General features: G+C 41.9%; 2 protein-coding genes across 6 annotated transcripts in view; both read left to right on the top strand.

Annotated features, from left to right (window-relative positions):
* Positions 1–9,815, top strand: ppm1ba (protein phosphatase, Mg2+/Mn2+ dependent, 1Ba). Of its 3 annotated transcripts, none has more exons than XM_010782089.1 (6): positions 1–922; positions 1,613–1,730; positions 3,247–3,361; positions 4,419–4,476; positions 6,189–6,205; positions 6,880–9,815. In XM_010782089.1, coding segments are annotated over exons 1-6 (1,188 nt in total). In that variant the 5' UTR covers positions 1–43; the 3' UTR covers positions 6,881–9,815. The 3 variants fall into 3 exon arrangements, with proteins under 3 accessions (XP_010780391.1, XP_010780389.1, XP_010780390.1); XM_010782087.1 differs by lacking the exon at positions 6,880–9,815 and adding an exon at positions 6,700–6,863; XM_010782088.1 differs by lacking the exon at positions 6,189–6,205.
* A 612-nt stretch (positions 9,816–10,427) lies between these two features.
* Positions 10,428–17,797, top strand: part of slc3a1 (solute carrier family 3 member 1) — an 11,252-nt gene continuing 3,882 nt past the window's right edge. For all 3 annotated transcript variants that reach the window (XM_010782084.1, XM_010782086.1, XM_010782083.1), the window contains exons 1-5: positions 10,428–11,079; positions 11,790–11,969; positions 12,087–12,232; positions 12,593–12,718; positions 13,050–13,169. In XM_010782084.1, coding sequence (XP_010780386.1) covers positions 10,704–11,079; positions 11,790–11,969; positions 12,087–12,232; positions 12,593–12,718; positions 13,050–13,169 — 948 coding nt within the window. In that variant the 5' untranslated portion in view covers positions 10,428–10,703. The remainder of the gene's footprint in view (positions 11,080–11,789; positions 11,970–12,086; positions 12,233–12,592; positions 12,719–13,049; positions 13,170–17,797) is intronic.

Raw genomic sequence — 17,797 nt, 5'->3', positions numbered from 1 at the left:
TTTCTCCCACAGGTAGCAGTGGGTCTGTTTCCCAGCCGGAGCCATGGGAGCGTTCCTGGACAAACCCCGGACGGAGAAGCACAACTTGCACGACGAGGGCAACGGCCTGCGCTACGGGCTGAGCTCCATGCAGGGCTGGAGGGTGGAGATGGAGGACGCTCACACAGCCGTGCTCGGACTTCCTGCTCCTGGTATGACTGACTGGTCCTTTTTCGCCGTCTACGATGGTCACGCTGGTTCAAAGGTGGCCAACTACTGCTCCAAGCATCTTCTGGAACACATAATGAGTGCTAGCTTAGGGACCCACGGCCCCCCTGCTGGGCCAGACGGCTCCACCGGTGACCCTCCAGCGCTGGCTCCTCCTACAGTAGAGAATATCAAAACTGGGATCCGGACAGGCTTCCTGAAGATTGACGAGCACATGCGCAGCTTTTCTGACCTTCGGAACGGCATGGACCGTAGCGGCTCCACAGCGGTGGGGATCCTCATGTCACCCGAGCATTTCTTCTTCGTCAACTGTGGCGATTCTCGAGGCGTTCTGTACCGCAACTCAAACGTGTGTTTCTCCACTCTCGACCACAAGCCTTGCAACCCCCGCGAGAGAGAGCGCATCCAGAACGCCGGCGGCTCGGTGATGATTCAGAGGGTTAACGGGTCACTGGCTGTTTCAAGGGCCTTGGGGGACTATGACTACAAGTGTGTGGACGGGAAGGGCCCCACAGAGCAGCTGGTCAGCCCCGAACCTGAAGTCTATGAGATGGTTCGGGCCCCGATACAGGATCAGTTTATCGTCCTGGCCTGTGACGGCATCTGGGACGTCATGACCAACGAGGAGCTCTGCGAGTTTGTCAAATCTAGGCTTGAGGTGTCCGACGACCTGGAAAGAGTCTGCAATGAAGTGGTGGACACCTGCCTGCACAAGGTGTGTACATGTTGGGTTTCAGCATGACCTTTGTGTGTTTTTACTGTGATTGCTCATTATAGAGATTGACTGTGGAACATTCAGGCTGTTAGATTTTTTTTTAATGCAAGCTGTAACAACTTCATATGAGCAGTTTTGAACATGGAAACTCAACATGAACATAACATTTTCCTTATAAAATATGAAACACTGGCATTCTGTAGGCTTGAAAAGTGGATATTCATTATTCCTGATCAGCTGCAGAATTTAGTTAAATATAATTGATTCAAAATGTAAAAAGCACAATGGCATTGTAATCACCTGCTACTTTTTTTCACTTCTGGGTTTGGATGCAATTTTGTTCCTTCAGCTGCTGTAGCGTCAGTACATTTTAAACAATACATTATATTTGGGATAATTTACCCGACTGGCAGTAAGAGCTATTACAAAAAACAGCTGCACGTTTGCAAACTATTTCTCAACGTGGAAGCGCCTTAATTCAGTCAAAGAGCAAGGTGAATACAAAACAGCCTGTTTTTGTAAAATGATTGACATGAAGCCGTCTGTTTGAACACTGCCTCCCTGTGATTCATATTGCAGACTGTTTGAATACTTCTGCCTTGGAAATCTTCATTATTTCTCTCAGCACTTCACAATAACTCTTTCTCTTACTTTCTCCTCTCCACTCCTCTCTCCTCCCGTCCGTCTCAGGGGAGTCGGGATAACATGAGTGTTGTGTTAGTGTGTTTGCCCAACGCTCCCAAAGTGTCCGAGGAGGCTGTGAGGAAAGACGCTGAGCTCAACAAATATATGGAGTCTCGAGTGGAAGGTGAGAATGGACGGCTGATAAAAAAAGAAAAAAAAGACCATTGTTACTGTATGTACAAACATAATGGGATCTTTGAATATTATACATTATTGATGTTCATTTTTAGAATATTTCTTTCATTTTTCCTGAGTATTAAAGGTCCCATGTCATGCTTTTCCGGTTATTACCCGTCCCCTTGTGTGTTATGTAGCTTTTATTTCCACTCCACTCCAAACTAGGACCGAACTACCGTTCGGGAGGCCACCACACACACACACACACACACACACACACACACACACACACACACACGTACGTTTGGAAAATTGAACAATGTAAATCTATTCTAGTAGACCTCAACAATGGAATTATGATCAGTAGAAATGGCCATGGCATGGGACCTTTTAAGTTTTGATGTGTGAATATAAGGTCATTAAATAGGTATAGACTTGTATTAAATAGGGATTTTGAGTAACACTAATGTTGAAATCTTTGAATAATTGATTATAAAATGAGTATAATGTCAATACATTTCAGTAATTTTAAGTTTTTAAACCGCAATCCCTCCCGTTATTGTTGTATATAAAGGTGTAATTGGAAAAACAGGTCTTTATTTTAGCTCTTACAAAGTTTTTCTTGGAGACTCGGGCTCTTTCTCCCTCTGACACAGATCTGTATGCATGTTTTCTCCACTCAATGACCCTGCCACTGTCTATTGTCAAACCTCCAGCCAAGTTATCTCCGGCTCACAGCGGAGGAGTGACACCATCCTGACCTCCTTTTCAATTTCAGCAAGCATCTCCCCTCTCTATCCCCTGTTCTGTCCTCTCCTCCCTGAACGCATCTTTCTCCCCCGTTTCTCACTCAAACATTCCCTGTCTTGTTTGGACAGATTCCCTGCTCCTCTCCTGTCTTTGTCTCTTTCTTTATCATTTCATCCTTCTTTTATGAAGATGACTTCCAATGAACACAGTGTCATTGTATACTCCTTGTTGGTTTCTTTAACACGAGGGTTACTGTTAGTGCAAAACAAGGGTTTGTCAGATTTCTGCTCACCTAATACCAATGTTTTCTTGATCCACAGAGCGGTAAAAACCCCTGGGTCTAGCACATCTATTGTAAGATTATAAAAAGCAGGTGGTAAAACCAGGAGGTAGTTATTGTATAAAATGGTTAAATAATGAATGGTTTAATCGGTGCACCAAAGTGGGTTCAAATAATTTCCCAAATCAGTGTAAACATTGATGTGAAATGTATTCGGGTGTTTGGCTTCAGATACCGTCTAATACTGGGAGAGAATAGAGAGAGAGGAATGCTCTGGCTGAACATTGACCTGGCTTCATGCCACTCAACTCAGCTGCAGGATTCTCTCAGATATTCACTTTCCATCTTCACTTCTTTCCCCCTCATTTGTCACATTTTAGTTCTCTCCCTCCTCTCTTCTCTTCTCCTCTCCCTCTCCTCTCTTGTCTCAGCTGTTCTTGGCGGTCAGCAGCTCTGTGAACACTGTCTTTGTAACATCACGCTGTTGTTTCAGAGATGCTGTCTCGGCCCGGGGAGGAGGGCTTCCCTGACCTGGTAGCAGTGATGAGGAGCCTGTCCACCGACATCGGCATGCCCCCCCTTCCACCAGGGGGAGGCCTCGCCAGCAAGTAAGAACCAGCACCCTCTGAAAGACTCTGGCCGTTTCTCAATCGTGAGGATACTGGCTTGGTAGTCGCATACTTCCAAGTCACTTCCTTCAGAAACGAAGCAAGTATACTTCCAAGCCACGGCTTCGGAAAACAAAGAAGAATGGAAAAGGCTAACAAGTGTGCCACTCTCTCTAACGGTTTCAACATAAACTGTACCGAAAATAAATACCTCACGATGTCTATCTAATTATGAACTTGCTCTACTTTCACTGAACACATTTTTGGTGATAACAAATGCAACAAAGTAACAAAGTAACATATTTACCAACACATGTTCTACGCCACTACATACTTACATTTAAATGTGTGCTGCACTGCGTCGGTTCAGCCATTCTCCGCAAGGGTTTTTGAAATTGGTCCGTGCGCAAAGCATTGTGGGGATTTGAAGGACGCGAAGTCTACCCATGTGCAGCCTCGAAATTACCCCGAAACCAAGGACGTGGCCTCGGTGGAATTCCAAGTATGCTGGAGATTGGAACAGTCCTTCGGCGGCACTCGATGACGTAGTATCCAGTTACCTCGAGATTGAGAAACGGCCACTGTGTCACTTTAACAGGATAGTTGTATGTTAATCCGGAGCCTTAAGCATCTTGTATGAAAATATCCGGTTTATTAACAGGTAGGTTTACACGTACGAGACATTTGACTTGGTGTCGTGGTGCATACATAAAAGTAAAACAAGAATTAAAAACACAGGTAGAGAACTAGAAAAATAATAACAAATATAGTAAAATATAACAGTATTTACATTGCAATGGAATAAAAATGTGCAGTAAAAAAACAGAAAAGAAAACAGAAAAATAAATATTAATATGAAAATATAATGTGAAAAAAAAGGCAGTTATCTAGTTTTAGAAAAAAAACGTATGTCATTGGGACTAAGTAGAAATATCATTCAAAGTTTGCAGTTTACTTCACCTTTCTGTAGCTGGTTTCGCTCTCTGTTTGGATGGATGGCTTGAATTGAATAGCTAATGAAACCTAATCACTTTTTTGTGTCTTCCCCTTCCTGCAGACGCAGTGTTATTGAAGCAGTATACAACCGTCTGAACCCATACAGGGAGGAAGATGGGGTCAGTATCAGTATATTCAATGAATATGAGCCTTGTCCTTTTTTGACCATTTGTACTCAAACTCAGATGTTATACGAAGGCATAACATCCGAGTTTTAAGTTGTCTCGTGGAGCAGGCTGTTGGTATCTGTGTGTTCCATTTTTCTTCCCACTCGAACCACAGCAGGTTAAATATTCAAACTTACCTCAGTGCCAAGCACATCCTTTCATTCCTTTCGATAAACATTTGTTTGTTTTTTCTGGGCATTGTGCATGATGCGCACCTTCCTCTCAGCCCTGGTAATGGCCTGTGCATGCATGACAACACAGCTTTTGTCCAGAGTCTTTCTTGCGGAACCTTAGCACTTTCACCAAACCCAGCGACTGCAAGTGAAATCATTTTGTTGTTATTTATTTGTTGAATTTCCTCTGTGTTCCACTGAGTGCATCGAAGATTTCTTTGAGCAGTTTATTTGTATTTGTTGTCCTAACTCAAAGCTTCCCCAATCAGCCTGTGTTCATGAGACAGGAACCGTTGCTGCTGTCCTTTCTTTGTAGTTGGTCATTATGTTCAGTATGTTCCAGAGATCCAAATGTGCAGCTTTTGTTAGTCTGTTTTGTTAGTTGTTCACCTTTTGTTGCATTCAGCTATGTTGGTGGTGAACAACTGTAGTAAATAAAACTAAAGTATCGTATGCTATCTTAATCCGAGTTCTCTTTTAGTAGAGGTGAATAAAAGCTTGAGTATTGTAGGAGTCGGTACAGATCAATAGTTGGTGATACACTCCAGTTAATTGTGTCTAAGGATGTTGTGTAGCCGGCAGACTTTGTATACTTTTGGGTTCTGCCAATATCTTGATTTGCCTGTTTTACAGAAACATGCCTATTTCTTACACAATGGCTTGAAAACAAGGAGTCAATAACATCTGTGTCGCCTTGTCACTTCATATTTTGTTGCAGTGATCGTGTTCAAATATTTGAGTGTTTTTCTGTGATGGATCCGATGTGTCTGAGGGAATGACACACTAACATCAAATATGACACACTTTAATAATTGTTAGCGTGTGTGTGTGAGATGGTAGCTGGTGTTTAGTGAGGTGATGTTGATGGCACCTTGTCTTGTTGTCTGTAAGGACGAAGACCTAACTTAAATCTGCTATTTGTAGAGTTTTTGTGATTCCAGCCAAATGATTGTGATGTTGACTGTCCTCGGGTAACTCTGTGTGGCTTGTGATTCAAATTCTACACACAGTGGCTTTAAATAGAAGTGATAGCCATCATAAGAGCAAGAATATTTAAGGAACACTGTCTTAAGGTTTGCATATGAAGTATTTGTGGTTTAAGTTACATATTTACCAGTAAAATGGCCCTTAATAACATTTTGTGGCAAACTTCTGCTCCTTCACAACCGCCCATATTCAGAGCTTAGATTGATGTTTCAACAGATAACCAACCATATGGTAATTTTACAGTACTTCAGAGAAGAACAAAGTTACATGACATAAAGGATTATGGGTATTTATCCGTCATTAAATAAATCTTTTTTTTTTCTCTCTCTGAAGAAATGTTATTAATCTTACCAACACTAACACGGGAACTGTTCCACTCTCACACACACACACACACACACACACACACACACACACACACACACACACACACACACACACACACACACACTCACGGGATGTATCGATTTGTCTAACTGTGTGTTCACCCTCTGATTAACGCAGCCCTCCTGTTTCATTTGGTAAGTGAGCACATATATAAATGTTACACCCCCCTTTCTTCCAACCCATCTACTCGCACACCTTACTCACACACACTCCTACAGGCATGTAAGTGGTGACCTTACCCCCCCGTCCCCGTCCCCCGTCACTCCCATCAGTCTCTGACCTTCTCTCTAGCATGTGGATCTCCGTGACTTTAAGGCGTGTTTGTACGTCTGTGACATCACTGTCCAGGTTTAGGGAGGATGAATGGTCGTTGTCTTCTGGTCCTGTCCGCCCCCACCCTCTCAAATCACACGTATACGACCCTACACGCATGCACCTTCCTCTCTCTGTCTTTCCACAACTGCACGCAACAGTCTTCGTTTCTGTGTCCCTCTCTGACGAAAGGCCTTGGGGTTGTTGTGTTGGCGTATTGTTGCCGCAGGAACACACACTGAGGTGTAAAGTGTGCCCTGGCTTACGCTGCTATTGTAACTTTACTTTGTGCTTCTTTTCGTCGTGCTGATTGTAGGAAAACCTGGCCTTGAAGTCCAGGTTGGGGAACAAAATCATCGAATTTCACTGTAATGATTGTGTTACTGTACCTAATAACAATGTGTGCTCCTTTTCATCATGCTCTCCCATCTTCTTTTCCATCTCCTTTTCCTACCATCTTCCCCTCTTCGTCCTCTCCATTGCTTTCCTCTTGCAGAACGGAGCCGAGTTGGAGTACCACTGGTAGCTGTCCAGCCCGACTGCCTGATCCAAAAGGAAAAAAAACAGGACCACTTTTCCACACGAGATCACATCCATAGTCACCCTTTTAATTTCCTCTGGATTTTTTTTAATTTGTACTCCTCACACTAAGAGATCAATGGCAGCAGAAATCCTGGTTTTAACACACTCACACACTCTTTGTAGAGGACTGCAAAACAGATTTAGGTTCTTTCTGTAGAACAAAACAGGGAACAAAAAGAACAACTGCGTTAATATCGGAAAAAGCTATACAGTATATACTTCAGAGAGGCAAAGAAGCACACTTTCTCTTGCCACTCGTTTTCCTTGCTTTCTTTGTGGTGGTAGTTTTTGTCGCCGATTGAGGAAGACCCAGGTGAGGAAGACCCAGGAGCCGCTTTGGTGCATTCCTCAGAATTGAGAGAGAAGGGAGACCCTCGAACCCGACCGTCAGCCCGCCATTCCCCAGCCAGTCGCTCAAAGACGTTTGCAAGATCCTGAATGGACCAAAGGGGATTATTTGGCTGCAATTTGTGGCATTATTTGATCACACCGATCACACCCCCCCCCCCACCACCAGGATCTGGTGTGCCTCGCAGCAGATTTGAATTACGAGGAGTTGGTTTAAGCTCAAGTGTGATGACTCTTCTTGCACGTCCCTGCTCACTTTCTCTCCGCCTGTATCTTAAAGGATGTTAACAAAACATTAGATTTCTCTCTCTTCCCCCCTGCTCTGTCGTTTCCTTTTCCAGAACCACAAGCATTCAGCCTGCTGTTGTTTAACAGATAGAAATTATATATTAAAGTCATATACATATATATATATATAGCTATATTTTGATTTGTTTGTTTCATCTTAATTCATAGCTATGGTATTCGTCGTTGCCTAACGTGCGTGTGGTCTTTGTTCATTTAGTGTGTAGACAAATAAAAACACAAAAAAAGTCAAAGTTGCACACAGTTTCCCCGCACAACATCGGTCCAAAGACAGGGTTTTGGGATAAAGGAATCTTCAACACACACAATCCTGCTTGCGCTGCAACTTGCCTTTTCTATCTCTCCAATATCCTGTGTACAAAAAAAGCCTTTTTTTTGTTTTAATTGAAAAATATTCCATTCATTTTTCTTTGTAATGTTTTTTTTGTGTGCTATGGCTTTTCAAAGTACTGTGGCTGTGGTCCTATTACAGATGGGTAATACAATGATGAGGGGAGCATGAGACATACCTTGTACAGAACATTGGGAGGGATTTTGTTGGTGTTTCACTGTATGAAGTAGAAGAGGGACACTGTCACTAATGGCTGTCCTTCAATTGTTCATAGACTTTGCTTCAAAGGCAGGGGGCGGTCGCGTTGGAAGCCCTGGTTTGACTCTTTGGATCGACCTGGAGTTCATTTCATTTCTGTAAAACCCTAGCACTAATAAGTGATTGAAACAAAGCCTGTTCTTTTTAAATATTTTTAACAAATGTGCGCATAGACAAATTGGGGTACACATACTTTGCATGTGTATTCTTTCCCGTAGATGCATTAAAAATAGGCTTTAATTATTTACAAAAATGTAATATACACTTTTTTTTTGTCAATCATTCAATGGCAAATTCATTGAGCTTTCTGAAGTGGTAGTTTTGAAAGAGAATAGGCCTAACAGTTTGCTGATTTGTATTGTTCTTGTGGTACACTTGCTCTTGGTGCCATATGACGAATAGGTACTTGAATGTGTAGTTCTTTTGCAGTTGTTTTAATGGGATGATTGATTTTTTTTTCTTTGTTTGTGGTGGGGGGGGGGTCTATAGTTGTGCATGTTTTGTGATTGAGGGAGGGAGGAGTGTATTTTGTGTGTGAGATGTACTGGGCGGATGGGGGTAATGTGGGCATGTTCAGTGAGGTGGAACACAATGTTAGAAAGATAAGTGAGGTTAAAAGTACATAGAGAAAAAACTGGAACAAAATGCAGGAAATTATTATTTTTTCTACAACCTTTTTTGACCCTCAAAATAGTTTTTTCCCACTCGATCTAATTTGAGATTGTTCCTGAATTCAAATCACTACCATTGTGGATTTCTTCATATTCTGCTTGATATTTTTTAACATTGTATTAGGTTTCACCAAGCTGAACAAAGTCCTCTTTTTGGGTTTATGTTTAAGCTATAACAGACACTGGGCTAGGAGAGGACTTAAGGAAGGAAGGAAGGAGAAACCTTTATTTTTTCAGAATGTAATTGTTCATTATTCACACTGATCCCACTGCGTGGACTGAGTATAAGCAGCACTGCAGCATCAGTCTCTCTTTGCTCCCTTTTTATTTAGAAAAAAAACAATACACATTTTTATGGTTGTGGAATCTCAAGATTCACAAGAGGCTTTGGTGTTCAATAGGAATACTTAGATCATGGGTTCTTGCTTTGATTGAATTATATGTTAAGTAAGGAGCATTTTAAAAAGCATACAGTAATTCTGGGCCGATAGGGTTCATGTGACCGTGAAGACCTTAGAAGGGAGGCAAGATTTTAGAAGCAGCAAAAGACAGACTTGACATTCCTCACGTGGGCATTTTAGTATGGATATGATCCCTTTTACTCCTTACCACCTCCTTCTATCGTCTCTCTTTATATACATACTTAGAATTGTATGATGGCAATGATAAATTCCACTCTTGTTTTTTTTATTTATTCCAGTGCTTTTTAGCTCTTATAAGAATGCTGTATTTTGAAGACAGTATAAGGTAATAAGCTGGTGTGCATTGACTCACTCTCCTTCATTTTGACCTTTCAGAGGACAAAAGAAGGAAAGTTTGAGACACCGAGGTATTCACAATCCCTTCTTCCTGTACTAATTCCCCAGTATGCTATTGTGATGTTACAGACCATACAGTGAACATAAACGTCAATAAAAGATGGATTTAAGTTGAAAACGGTTTAATGCTTGTTGTTTTTTCCCAGTGTCAACTTCAATTGTGAACTTTGTGTCTTTGAGCTTCTCACTAGAACAGAATAGGAAGTTTGTAGATTTGTATTGGTCTTATCCAATGACAGTTTGTGCTCTGTGGGTAACACATCAGTGTTTCCCCTACCATTGTCTTGGAGGGGCGCTGCGCCCGGCCAACGGAGCCCCGCGTCCCCCCCTGAAATTCAAGGTGTTTAAAAAAAACATTTTTTTATTATGTTTATATATTGCAAATAATATATTACTGCTGTCACTTTTCACATTGAACATGTGCTCTTTTATTAAATAAACTAAACGCTCATTTTAAGTTGTGTTTAGTGTTTTGACCCTAAGAAATACTGATGCATTAATCAATAACAATAATCCACAGCGCCTCTCTGCTCCAGAGGATTTAAAAAAAAAAATAATATATATATATATCCCATTGTATATATCTTTAATGTGACAGCTGTAGCTACTTTGTTGGTTAAGACTTTTCCAAAAAGACAATGAGCTTTTTTTTTAGTAAATTGTGGTAAAACTAATATTTTTTATGAATGGCTTTTGACCTAGAGTATTTTGTTGTGGCATTTCCACTTCAATTGAAGTTAGGGGCATGCTGACCTGTCCCACCACATATTCCAGCCAACACTGCAACAAGAAATGCTAATCTCCCTCATTCCCATCCAACTCTCCAGCTCCCACATTCCTCAGGTGGCACTGCTGTGAGTGTGTGTGTGAGTGAGAGAGAGAGAAAGATACAGAGAAGTCTGTGTGTGTACTCTGACCCGCTAAGTGCAGTATATCTTGGGCTCTTTCAGTCACTCGGTCTTCCTGAAGAAGAGCAGCGTGTTTTCCGGTCTTAAGGAATCTTTAGATGAGTTTAAGAAAAGCCAGCGGTGGCAGCATGGAGCTGGGGGAGTGCACCATGAACCCGGGGTACCAGGATGCAGAAGCGGCGGACCGCGGGGAGAAGAACCAGGACCTGGCGGAGGAGTACACGCAGATCAAGCCGTACGCCGGTATGCCGAAGGAGGTGCTGCTGCTGTACTCCTCCCAGGCCCGGTATCGCGTGCCCCGGGAGATCCTCTTCTGGCTGATTGTGGCCTGCACCCTGGCTCTGGTGGCTCTCACCGTCACGGTCATCGCGCTGTCCCCGCGCTGCCTCAGCTGGTGGCAGGCCTCCCCGGTGTACCAGGTGTACCCCCGCTCCTTCAGGGACTCCGACGGGGATGGGGTGGGAGACCTGAAAGGTGAGAAGAAGACCCCGCATAGTGCTGTAGGCCTACTACAGAGGGGTGAAGTGATGACGTTTGTTTGTAGGCTGACCCGGAAGTTAGCGTCCCAAAGGGGTCCATATTTTTACATCCATGGCCCCTCCACAAAAAGCAGAGGTGGAAGAAGTAGCCAACTCAGATCTTGTACTTGAGTAAAAGTAGAAGTACCAGAGTGTAGGAATACTCTGATACAAGTAAAAGTCCTTAGGTCCTTAAAAGTATTATCATTAAAATATACACCAAAAGTAAACACTTTGTGCAGATTGGCCCATGTTCAGGCTTTATACCCTTATGGGTAGCTTTACCTATAATATTATATTATAATGTGTGTTGATTTATATATTGACAGTTTACTATTTCAATGCACAATTCATAAAAAAATCTTCTGAAAAATAGCTTCAACCAATACCCATTGACTAACCAATGAAAACAACTTAAAAGAGGTTTATTGTCACAATGACAAAACATCTTAATTTCATTAAATACATGGTGTTTCTCCTTAAGAAGTGTTTTGAAAAGGGCCTAGAATTAAATGAATTGTGTGAAAGCAGTGATAAATAACCCAATTCAAAATAAAGTGTTAGCATTATATGAAGTTGACCCATGGATGCTGACTGTGTGTAAGCAATTGCCTCTGGACCAAGTAGCCCAGTATTCCTCATTGTAGTGATTCTGGTCTTTAACAGGAATTCAGGAGCAGCTGCATCACTTCGAGTACCTGAACATCAAGTCAGTGTGGATCAGTCCTTTCTACCGCTCTCCCATGAAGGACTTTGGCTACGATGTGGAAGATTTCCGGGACATCGACCCTGTCTTTGGGACCATGCACGACTTTGAAGAGCTCCTGGCTGAAATGCACAACAAAGGTGTGTGCTTTTAATTTCCTGTGTGCATGTAGAGTTCTGATGGTGGATCAAAGTCTATGGGATCACCACATGTCTCGTTTTTATGGTAGCATGTCTGTGACTCTCGGTTTCCATTAGGTCTGAAGCTGATCATGGATTTCATTCCCAATCACACCAGTGACCGACACCGCTGGTTCAACTTGAGCCGGACTGGAGATCCCCACTACAAGGACTACTACGTCTGGACCGACTGCAATGCAACTGCTCCAAAGCCCAATAACTGGGTTGGTACTGATTTGCACTGACATTTGAAATGTTAGGTCTTTTAAAATGTCAGAAAATACTGAAATGTCTCTTCCAGTTTCTCAAAGTCCAGGGGGATATATTTAATTGTCTTGTTTAGGTGAAGTATACAGTGTAGTATAGTATATCAACATTTCCTCATTTGAGGGGCTGAAAACAGCATTTCCTGCCCTTTTTAACGCATATAATGAATAATTACACACAATCGTTGCAGCTCTACACCATTTGTCAGAATTAACAAACAGATTATTTGGAGCAAAAAAAACGATATAGTCAGTAGATGGCAACTTTTAATGCGTACATTTCCTAACACTAATCTCTGACTACCTCCTCTCTCTCAGGTGAGTATTTTTGGGAACTCGTCATGGACTTATGATGACTTGAGAGGACAATGCTACCTGCACCAGTTCCTTAAAGAACAACCAGACCTGAACTTCAGAAACCCACATGTCCGCCAAGAGATCATCGTAAGATTACATGACCACACACTGCTCCCTCACATACATGATCTGCACTCATTTCTTCAACCACTTTCTGTGACTCAAATATTATCTCTCATACTCAAATCTTAGTCAGTGTTGACCCATGATCGTTAAGGTATCCATAAACTTGTGTAATCTGTAGCAATAATGTTTAATGGCCAACTGATCACAAAAGCAATGGTAGAGCGTTCCTGTGTGCATATTGTGCTTGCTTATACTGACGTTAGTGTACAATGCAACAATTTAATTTATTTAATCAAATACCTTCAGCACTTCAGTAGATTTAATACAATTTGTACTTATGATTGTTTTCTAGGATATTATCCATTTCTGGCTGGGGAAGGGAGTGGACGGGTTCCGGATGGACGCTGTGAAACACATCCTGGAGGCCGCACACTTGAGGGATGAACCACAGGTGGACCCCAAACGACCTCCCGTGAGTGTCACCCTTTAGCCCCTCATAACATCTAACCTCCTGGGGTTCACTTCAGTCTACCAGCGGTCCCTCTGTCGGACACTCTGTTGGTGACAGGCAGTGATGTCCACCGGCTTAGTTCTCTCAGCTGTTTGTTCTCACATTGACTCGACGCCGCCCCAAACATGGTAACGTCTGTCTGATCTGCTGGCTGAAATTGATCCATATCAGATGACAGAGCATGGGTAACACATTTAACCCCACGCTAGGCCGAGCTTAAATAAGATTTAAATTCAGTAACTGACATCTAAGGGTGAAGAGTTTTTGAATCCAATGAAGTTGTAGACATCACTTTGGAAAAATATCTTCAAACCTTAATTAATTAATTAATTAATTAATACATTTGACAATGTTCTTTAAAAGCCGGCCACAAGTTGTCATTTTCAGTAACAATTTCCACAAGGTTCGTTTAGTCAGTAAGGTATTTTTATGTTTCCATTTGACTTTTTGCCACTGGTCTTTTGTGCTCTTACCAACTGGCAGTTCTTCTCCCTTTGAACTCAAAGTTCAGTTTTAGTTAATCTCTGTTGTAACACTCAGTTATTCAGTGTTATTCCGATTTTGTATTGCTGCATTTTTGCACAGCCCAGATCTATGGGATAAAAGCAGCTCTACTACAGAAGTATTTTGCTGTGGAGCAGGAAGAACATGAAGCGCTAAGTGGGAGAGCTCACACTGTCCATGATGTATCCTTCAGTTATCTCAGGTTCATCATGTGCGCTTCTGGAGAAAATACTGCACTTGGTTTTCACAGGGTTCATGATTCATGCAGAGTTCAGCTCACTAAGAAAGTGTTTTTTCTGTCATGGAGATTGAAGGTATTTCTCCCAGAGGAAAGATTAGAGGCATATTTTGGTGGATTAGCAAATCATTGGGATTTACTTAACACTGAGACTGACTTGTCTACTGACTGTTGACCAGCCGTGGTAGAAGTAATCCTTTACTTAAAAAAGCAAAACAACAGTTTAAAATACTTTTTTAAAAGTCCTAAAAAAACAAAAGCTTTGGTAAGAAAGTATAAGAAGCTAAATGTACTTCAATATGAAACGTTAAAGTACTCATTAGGCAGAATGGCTCTTTTCACAGTGTTATAGAATATATATATTTTTCTTTTACGTCATATAATTTTAATATTATAGTTTGTCAATGTTGAGACATTATAATAACTTTATAGAAGTACATTACTGCATCATACCATAAAGGCAGATATATGTTTTGATATCTACAAAGAAGCTAGCAACTATGAATGTTAAATAAATGTATTGGAGAAAAAATTACAATATTTGCCTCCAAAGTGTATTAATATATATATTTTTAAATGTAATATTGGGAGGGATGAAACCCTCTTTAATGGTCACACATGCAGAGCAAACAGCACACACAGTGAAATGTGTTCTCATCCTAGTACCAGGAGTCTAGTACTAGGATCAGTGGGCAGCTATTGTACAGCGCTCGGGGAGCAATGGGAGTGGAAAGGGGGTTGTCCAGTGCCTTGCTCAAGGGCACCACAGCAGGGCCCAGGAGGTGAACTGGGACCTCTCCAAGTAGCAGTCCACACCACATTTGTAGCTCTGGTCGGGGACTTGACCCGGCGACCCTACGGCTTACAGTCCAAGCCCCTACTGACTGAGCCACTGCCGGTATTTGGAAGAGAAGGGATGAAATACCCAAGATAAATACAAGTATGGCGAGAAAACAATATGCTTTAGTAAATGTACTTTTATTCCACCACTGCTGTTGGCTCGGCTGTGCTCATTTTGAAAAACCCATGCCAAGCTGCACTTCATATTGAACAAAACAAGAGTCACTGTTGGGCGCTACACAGGAACCACAACACTGCAATAAAGAGTCACAGCTGTGTGTTTATTGGCATATTGAGAGTTTTACCACAGGCCTTATGATGTGACTCAGCAGATCATAACTGAGCAGCTATCTGCTATCTGTTATCAGGATTGTTTTAGTGGTTTATTGCTGGTATAGCTTTAAATTCAGACCAACTTCACTTGCTTCACTGTCCGTCGGCTGAAGGGTCATCATTTATGGTTTTATTTCTTATCCAACAGTCCTTCGTATTGTGTTCAGTCACAATAGTGCCATATATTTTTCTTGTATTTCAGTGGCCCTAGACATTTTGAAAAGGGTATATAACAAAGTATTGAGATGAACTTTTGTTATTGACCAAATACTTATTTTCCACCATAATTTGCAAATACATTCTTTAAAAATCAGACAATGTGATTTTCTGGATTTTTTTTTTCTCATTTTGTCTCTCATAGTTGAGGTATACCTAGGATGAAAATTACAGGCCTCTCTCATCTTTTTAAGTGGGAGAACTTGCACAATTGGTGGTTGACTAAATACTTTTTTGCCCCACTGTATATATATATATATGCACGTGTGTTTGTTGTTGTCTGGGTGTGTGTGTGTGTGTGGTGTGTGTGTGTGTTGTGTGTGTGTGGTGTGCTGTGTGTGTGTGTGATGTTGTTGTGTGTTGTGTTGTGTGTGTGTGGTTTGTGTGTCAGCACTAAAAAGGTTTGTCCTTGTATTATTATGGGACATTGCATGGTATCTTGACAATGTTTGATTGGAAGCCCCAAAGGGTGCCTGCAATCAACACAACAAACATACACACACGCCACAAACACACACAAAACACACACACACACACACACACACCACCACACCACACACACCGCACACACACTAGAGCGGAGCCCTCGATCAGAAGACGGTGTTTGTTTTTTATCAACACAAATCACATTCAAGTGATTAGACACAACACCAGTCACCCGTGGAGACAGGATGGGATATGGCAACAGATGATGAAACAGGCTTCCATCAGGAAATCAACACCAAACACGACACACACCACACACACACACACACACACCAATCCTATGCAAGAATGCAAGCAACACAGGCCTTCAATCAAACATAAAGCACACACAACACACCCTCTATCACACACACAGAGGGATGCCTCAGGAAATCAGCAGCCAAATCAGAATAATTTGACTGGGATGATGCAGGTCTGTCCAGTGGAGCAGATCTGCCGGAGAGCATCGCACACACACACGACCAACACCACACACACACAACACACACACACACACACACACATCACACACTCTCTCCTTTTCACATCGTACTGTTGACAATAAATCCATACGTGATGTATTCAAAAGCATCACCTGCTGCTCAATTCACCGTACCTTGTGTTTTTGGGTCACCTGTCCCTGCTTTTATGTAAGGTAAAGGTAGTGGGCATCGTGGCCTGACCGCTGTGTGTGTGGTGTGTGTTGTGTGTGTGTGTGGTGTTGTGTGTGTGTGTGTGGTGTGTGGTGTGTGTTGTGTGTGTGTGTGTGTGTGTGTGTGTGTGTGTGTGGTGTGTGTGTGTGTGTGGGGTGTGTGTGGTGGTGTGTGTGTGTGTCATTTGCATGTGTAGGTGCCTGCTGTTCTTCGCGCTGAATACAAATCCAGCGGTGGTGTCAGTCAAACTGGCAGCGTTAGTCTCCCTGGCAATTTCCATGAGATTCGATTTTAGACGGGCCTAATTGTATATATAGGCCCTCGAAGGGAGGTGGGAGAGTATTAATTGAGATGGACCTGAGGCGAGAGAGGGGGGGAGGAAGAGCAGACAGGAAAAAGTGGACAGAGAGAGAGGACAGAAAGTGATGGTACTCTAAGCCGAGAGTGGACCTCTAGCGGGATAATGTCAACTCAACAGCACACAGGCTCCAGCATCCTCGCTGGCTCTCTTTGCAAAATGACTTACTCTTACTTTTGTTTTATTTCACATTTTTGTTTCACATTGACAAGCAACGGAAACTCTATTTGTGACTGCTGGAACAAGTGCAAATACTAGTACACTCGAAATCTTCTTAATCGTCATCGCATTCGGACATTTAGCTGGTTTAATGAAAAGGCTTTTTGAAATTATTTAGGTACATTCTGTCTCAAATCATTGATCTTCAGAGAAGGTGACATCATGGCTTTTAAGACTTCTTAAGACGTCTTAAAAGTGTCCAAGCGGAGAGCTTCTTTTATATATTAGGTTTAGATAAAAACAAATTGAATATGTATTCTGGTCGGGACTAAACACATTACTTGAAGTCTCAAAGATGGATATAGTGGAAATCAAAGCTGCTGTGCACGGTAAGCTTTATTGGATCCTAGATGGTGGAATTGATTAGTCCTATCAGCAGAAGATTTCATCTCCAAATACTTAATAATAACCCAAGATCATGTTTGTGCGTTTTCCCAGGTGTAGGGTTTGCTATTTCTTAGTTTACATAGCATATAAACTGAATATAATTTATGATTTGGGAATGTTGAATGGATGAAAAAGATATTTGACAATGTCATGTTGGAACATTAGAAATGTGTGATGTGGATATTTTCCTCAGTTTTTTTATAGACCAAACAAGAATTAAAACAACAGTCTTTAGAATAATCAACGAGTAAAACAACGTTTAACTGCAGCCTTCTTTAACATGGGGTAGCAGTTACGGAGGTCAGAGCAACTTAAGGTTTGCTCCAAAACAAAGCAGCAGCGTGCAGACATTAAGAAAATAATGATATGGAATTCA

The sequence above is a fragment of the Notothenia coriiceps genome, unplaced genomic scaffold (assembly GCF_000735185.1).
Source record: "Notothenia coriiceps isolate Sejong01 unplaced genomic scaffold, NC01 NC01_scaffold00024117, whole genome shotgun sequence".
NCBI lineage: Eukaryota > Metazoa > Chordata > Actinopteri > Perciformes > Nototheniidae > Notothenia > Notothenia coriiceps.
The sequence above is the reverse complement of the archived record's forward strand: the minus strand, read 5'-3'. Positions and strand labels throughout refer to the sequence as shown.